The sequence below is a fragment of the Rhinoderma darwinii genome, chromosome 5 (genome assembly GCF_050947455.1).
Source record: "Rhinoderma darwinii isolate aRhiDar2 chromosome 5, aRhiDar2.hap1, whole genome shotgun sequence".
NCBI classification, from domain to species: domain Eukaryota; kingdom Metazoa; phylum Chordata; class Amphibia; order Anura; family Rhinodermatidae; genus Rhinoderma; species Rhinoderma darwinii.
Window position 1 is genome coordinate 203,767,350 of NC_134691.1, and position 7,342 is coordinate 203,774,691.

A 7,342-nucleotide genomic window follows, 5' to 3' on the forward strand; every position below is an offset into this window, starting at 1 on the left:
CTCAGTGCAAACAGAGCGCTCATTGTAAGTTGCCTACATAATCAGCTGCTGCCGAGCAGCTGTACAGCATGAAATGTTAGCAGCTCAGTGAGGAGATAGTTGGAGGCTGGGCCCGCCGGCGCTGATTGTACCATATAATGTACTAGGAAACGGGAAAAAAATCTTTGTGGTGTGCAAAAAAAAACGTGATTCCTCTATTAGTTTTTGCGCTTTGTTTTTACGACGTTTACTGTGCAATGAAAATGATATGTTAACTTTATTCTGTGGATCAATACAATTACGGCCATACCAAACTTATATAGTTTTTTTTTTACATTTTACTACTTTTTTTTAATGATACCATGTTGGGGTACATGTAAGTTTTTGATCACTTTTTATTCTATTTTTTGTGGGAGATGAGGTGATCAAAAAACAGCAATTCTGGCATTTAATCGCTTTTATTTTTTACGGCGTTCACTGTGCGTGTTAAATATGATATTATCATACAGCCGACACCCACGTTATATGGAACAGGCTCAGCCCTTGAGCCCGCTCCATACTTCCCCAAACCAGCTATGACGTAAGTATTTGTCATACGCCAGGAAGGGTTTAATCTATTTTTCACAGTTGAACTTATTAATTTCATGGTCCAGCAGACTAATTTTTATACAAGGCAATTCCTTGCACGCAACCCCGCATCATATTATGGGTAAGGCCAAAATTGGATCCCCACAAATTTAATAGAGCTCTGCAAAATTTAGGGCCCATTGCTAAATATGGGCCTAATAAAAAAGGCAAAAGTCAAAGACTTCTGGTCCACTGAAGTTTTATACCATTCCAAAAGCTTAGCTAAAGGCTCATGGGCCCCGGTACAAAAGTCCTTCTTGGGCCCCCAACTTCTTCTCATGGCCGAGAATGTTTCAATAAAATATTTTTTCTATGTCTTTGTATTTTTTTAAACTTTATTACTACTGCTTTAGTAATGGCCGCTAGCTGATTGACAGCGTCCATTACTAGGGCAGGGCTTAATGTTAGCCAATGAGAAGGCTAGCACTAAGCCCCATTATTACCCCGGTACCCACCACCACCAGGGGTACCAGAAAGAGCCGGGTGCGATCCAGTACCCAACCATCTGTAGTGATGGAAGGGTACTGGGGCGGCTGCAGGCTGGTATTAATAGGCTGGGAAAGGTCAGAAACCATGGCCCTTCCTACACTGGTAATGCTAGTCTGTTGCTGCTATGTTGTATCTGGCTGGTTATGAAAAATGGGAGGGACCCCACATAGTTTTTTCCAATAATTAAAAAAAAAATGACATGGGGTACCCCCCATCTTTTGTAGCCAGTCAGAAACAACATAGCAGGTTAGCATTACCAGGGTGGGAAGGGCCACGGATTATGACCTTTCCCAGCCTGGTAATACCAGCCTGCGGCCCCCCGGGTTTCCCCCTACTACAGATGATCAGGTCCTGGATCGCACTCGGCTCTTCCCAGTACCCCTGGGGGCGTTGGGTACCGGGGTAATAATGGGGTTTAGTGTTAGCCTCTGCACCGGCTTAGTAATGGACGCTGTAAATCAGCCAGCGTAAAAAAATGTGGATGTGATTGATAACAGTGAGGAGACACACAGGACCCGCTGACAATGAACCTGTCAGTGCCACTGACCTGAAGGATTCAGGTCTCAGCGGTAGATACAGTTGCTCTGTATACAGGATACAAAGCAGCTGACAGGATACAAAGCACCCCCCATACTCAGCGGGTGACGACTGTGTTATAAAGCTGACACCTCACTGCAACGGGCAGAATCAAAGATCACTCTTCCATTTTTTTCTGTAACACAAACGGTGTTACCATAGAAACGCAACTCAATAATTCTTGCCCAGATTCTGCAGTTTTTAGAAATATCCCGCATCTAGCCCTAGTGTGCTAATGGACTGAAGCACAGGCCTCAGAAGCAAAGAAGCACCTAGTGGATTTTGAGGCTTCCTTTTTATTAGGCACCATGTCCGGTTTGAAGAGGTCTTGTGGTGCCAAAACAGTGGAAACCCTATTTTGCAAACTACACCCCTCAAGGAACTTATCGAGGAGTATAGTGGGCATTTAGACCCCACAGGTTTTTTGCTGCATTTTGTGGAATTAGGCTGTGCAATTGAAAATCTAATTTTTCAGATAAAAGGTGCAAATTCTTAATTTTTACAAGAAATAAAGTATAAAAATCACCTCAAAATTTGTAAATTTTTAAAGAAATACCCCATATGTGGTCATAAACTGCTGGTTGGACAAACGGCTGGGCTCAGAAAGGCAGGACAGATATTTGTCATGTAGATTTTGTTGGCTTGGTTTCTGGGAGCCATGTCACATTTGTAGAGCTTATGAAGTACCAGTACTGGGAAAACCCGGTAAAAGTTACCCCATTTTGGAAACTAGACCCCTTGAGGAATTCATTGTAGTTTTCATGGGGTGCATGCAACTTTTTGATCAGTTTTTATTCTATTTTTTATGAGGCTTGGTAACTAAAAAACAGCAATTCTACTATTGTTTTTCATTCCTTTTTTTTATTACAGTATTCACTGGGCTCTATAAATGGCATATTCACTTTATTCTGAGGGGCGATATGATAACAGCGGTACCATGTGTTTATAGTTTTTTTTATGTCTTATGGCGTTTGCACAATAAGTACGCAGATACTATAGAATGTGGTGTCGCTACCGCTGTAGCAGCCATAGCGGCTTCTAGTGGGGCCACTGGGAATGGGGGGGGTCATGATGGCAGGCAGCTACAGTGGTAGTAACGCCACCTTCTTGACAGGGGCTCCCTCTAGAAACAGAATCCCGTCGGCAACACTCTGGCCGGGGATTCCACTCCTGGAGGAGCCATGATGGCAACGTCAGCACCCAGTGGCCGAGTGGCCCCAGAAGGGTAGTGGACCCTGACACTTGTCCGGGTTTGCCGGGTGCTGACGCTGGCTGGCCCTGAGGTCACTACCTCTTGAAGGTGGTCCCGAAGAAGCTGCTGGCCAAGCGGACTAGAACCAGGCATTGGCAGATGGTACATTGATGGTTCGAAGCTTCAGCCTTGACACCGACAATAGGAGGCAGACTGTCAGTGGGCAGCTTAATGGAAGCTGATAGCGGATCGCTGTGGATAGCAGATGACTGTACACAGGCAGATAACAGACAGCTGGACACAGACCGGTAGTGGATAACTGGATAAAGGCTGAAAACAGACAGCAATAGCGGACTGGGTACCGGCTGGTAGCGGATAACTGGATGTAGGCTGACAACAGATAGCAATAGCGAAGAGGATATATGTTGGCAGCCGATAAGCGGATACAGGCTGGCAACAGATAGCAATAGCGAACTGGAATCAGGTGCACACAGGAACCTTTGCTGGACACAAACTAAGTTGTTCCAATGTTTCTCAGGCACCACGTGGATTGTGGAGATGTCTTAAATAGGCAACAGAAATTGGATGAGTGAGGGCACTAGGGAGATTGTGGCTGCGAGCAGAGGACAACTGCAGACGTCGGTGGCCTGGTCACCTGGCTGTGCAGGAAAACTGTAGCCAACCCACTTAACGTAACTAAATTAGCACTGCAGCCCCTTCACTGTCAGGATCGGTGGGATCCAAGAGGTTGGAACCACAATCCTCATATTGTGGCGACATATCCTACCGATATACCATCACTTTTTAATATGGGAAGAACGTCTGGTTCTTCCTGGTTTTCCAGAATTGGTTGTTAAAATCATTATACAGGATTTTATACAGAACATTCATAACAAAAATAGAGTTTAAAAAGAATATTGGTATATAATTGGTGTGAAAATCAAGTCTTATCTGTCTTATTTCTCTTTAAATAGAAAAAAAGGACTGGAGGAAGAAATGGTTAGACAAAATGTATACATAAATATATATATATATATATATATATATATATATATACATATATATATATATATATATATATATATATATATGTATATATATATATATATATATATATATATATATATATAAAAATCTTTAATGTAAAACTAAAAATTATAGTAGAATTATGCAGTTTTATACACAACTAAAACAAATAAATATATAATTATATGCCATAACAATACATCTGTCTTGACCAACTACAGTATTCATATTACATTGTGGATGTCACATTCTAACACATAGAATTCATATGGATTCTACATATACCAGAGATTTAGCACTTTAGACATATTCTTAAAATAGAGCAACAATATCCATGTATGATTGATTATGCATTTATCAACAAGTTGTTTATTATTATTATTATTATTATTATTATTATTATTATAAACAGCACTATTATATTGCACACTTGCACACTCTACACATCTCTATATAGCCAGTAATAAATTTATAGGATTTAGTACATACCTCCTCCATGGCTTTGGCAAAGGTAAGGAAATCTCCATACGTTTCCCAGTCCCACACAAAAACCTATACAGGTAAGCATATACTGAGCTTTGTTGTCCCATTGTGGTCTGTCTCCTGCTTCTTCTTTTTCTAGGGCCTCAAGTTGCTCATATGTTTGTATCCGGTTTTCAAGTCCTCGGTTTGGCAGCACAAGTCTTACCATGTTGCACAGAGTATCACTTTCTTATTACATAAGGAGATGAAAAAAGAAAAGAGGGCAGCTTGATGAACGATTAAAGTGATGACTGTCAATTTATGCAAGTGGTATTTATAATGAACCTTTGGCACTCATTTCAGGAGGGCACCATCTAAAGTAGAAAGCATTGTCAGCAGAACCTTTACAAGGAGAGTTCTTCTAATTATTAATGCCTTATCAGTAAATGCTTCACTGAGATCAGAAACCATTATACAATCCTTGTGCACTTTGAAGGGTGCTGATTTTTATAGCTCTTCTGAGAAAAAAACGCTTGCACTTGCTTGTGTAAACCAATATGTAACAAAGCGAAGGTTGTAAATCATACCATTTGTTATCCAGTGCTGTGTGCTTCATGGATGGTAATAGTGAAAGGGTACACGGGCATCACTTTACCGCAGGGGTTACAAACAAAGATTTAATCTAATAATATTATATTTTACATACATGGACAGGTATCATATCCTCCTCCCCCTTATGTGTCATGACATCATCTGTGCCCCCTCCATAAACGGAAATTTTGTTGCCTGGTGGGCAGTAGTGCATAATTTTCTCTACACTTGCTGCATAATATGGAACTTTTGCCTTAGCCATGAGCTAAGAACTAAGAACTTTTGCCATAACCCATGAGCTTTTAGCTACAACTCTGACATCATTAAAATCTAAGCAGTGGAGTTCTGGGATGCATGCAATTCGCCTGCATAAATATGACAGTCTTCCTAAATGCTGCAGTCGTTTTTGAATAAAGGGTGGGAATTTGTTAACTTTTCTACCGCTCACAGACCATTTTTTAAAGTGGAAAAGGGTGGGGCAGCAAGGGGGTGGGCCGTAATTTAAATTGTCTATCTACGCTAGATCCTTTAGCTGGCGTAGATTTCATTCTATGGCGCAGAGTCAGCCAGAGATACGGCTAATTTATCAAGACGCATGCGCATTTTATTCCAGCTGTCTTCATATTGAGACTGGCGTATGAAACACCACAGTGTTTACTGATAAGTGATTTAAACTGGTGCCCTGTGACCAATCACATGTGATGCATCTGTTATATAAAGAGTCACTCCAGTTTTACTGTTTGTAAAAACGTAGGCTAGATTCCCACAGGTCAGGTTGGTGTAGTTTTTGATGCGTGTTTTTCTTTAAAGCCAGGAGGGAATCCAGATATGGAGCCTCTTTTTTCTCCCCACCTTATTTTGGCTAGTAAAACACTTCAAAAGCAGCCCTGTGTAAATCAGGATTAAGGCAGGGTTCACGCATACAGTTCTGCTATGTTTATAATCGTTTTGTAACAAGGGCGGATTGGAAAATTAAAGTACCCTGGAAGAAAATCTAAAAGTGGCCTCATGTGTTAGGTGGGGCAAGTAGGTGGGGGTCAACAAACTGCTAGGCTGGGCTCCCACACCAATCAAGCTTAGTACATAAATACAGCCCCAGACGCACGCTCAGTACATATATACAGCACCATAACAAAGCCCAGTACATAAATACAGCCCCAGAACAAAGCTCATTACATACATCTAGCACCTGAACTAAGCTCAGTACATAAATACAGCCCCAGAACCAAGCTCAGTAAACAAATACAATACCAGAACCAAGCTCAGTACATATATACAGTACAAGGACCAAGCTCAGTACATATATACATATAAGGCCGGATTCACACGAGCGTGTGCGTTTGGCGCGCGCAAAAAACGCTGCGTTTTGCGCGCCAAAAGGCACTTAACAGCTCCATGTGTCATCACCATATGATGCGCGGCTGCGTGATTTTCGCGCAGCCGCCATCATTATGACACTCTGGATGTTTGTAAACAGAAATGCATGTGGTGCTTTTCTGTTTTCATTCATAGTTTTACTGCTGTTGCGCGAATCACGCGCGTCCCATGAAAGTGCTTCCGTGTGATGCGCGAAAAACCCAGAAATATAGGACATGTCGTGAGTTTTACGCAGCGTACTCACTGTTCTTGTTCTTAGAAATGAAGGCTATTCCATGCGAGAAATTGCCAAGAAACTGAAGATTTCCTACAACGGTGTGTACTACTCCCTTCAGAGGACAGTACAAATAGGCTCTAACCAGAATAGAAAGAAGTGGGAGGCCCCACTGCACAACTGAGCAACAAGACAAGTACATTAGAGTCTCTAGTTTGAGAAATAGACGCCTCACAGGTCCTCAACTGGCAGCTTCATTAAATAGTACCCGCAAAACGCCAGTGTCAACGTCTACAGTGAAGAGGCGACTCCGGGATGCTGGACTTCAGGGCAGAGTGGCAAAGAAAAAGCCATATCTGAGACTGGCTAATAAAAGGAAAAGATTAATATGGGCAAAAGCACACAGACATTGGACAGAGGAAGATTGGAATGGACAGACGAATCGAAGTTTAAGGTGTTTGGATCACACAGAAGAACATTTGTGAGACGCAGAACAACTGAAAAGATGCTGGAAGAGTGCCTGACTTCATCTGTCAAGCATAGTGGAGGTAATGTGATGGTCTGGGGTTGCTTTGGTGCTGGTAAAGTGGGAGATTTGTACAAGGTAAAAGGGATTTTGAATAAGGAAGGCTATCACTCCATTTTGCAACGCCATGCCATACCCTGTGGACAGCGCTTGATTGGAGCCAATTTCATCCTACAACAGGACAATGACCCAAAGCACACCTCCAAATTATGCAAGAACTATTTAGGGAAGAAGCAGGAAGCTGGTATTCTATCTGTAACTGAGTGGCCAGTGCAGTCACCAG

The 7,342-nt window shown here is 42.0% G+C and overlaps 1 protein-coding gene across 1 annotated transcript in view; it reads right to left on the reverse strand.

Moving 5' to 3' along the window:
* SLC6A19 (solute carrier family 6 member 19) overlaps positions 1-4,580 on the reverse strand; it is a 217,596-nt gene extending 213,016 nt beyond the window's left edge. The window contains exon 1 of the mRNA XM_075828515.1: positions 4,379-4,580. Coding sequence (XP_075684630.1) covers positions 4,379-4,580 — 202 coding nt within the window. The remainder of the gene's footprint in view (positions 1-4,378) is intronic.
* Positions 4,581-7,342: the final 2,762 nt, after the last annotated feature.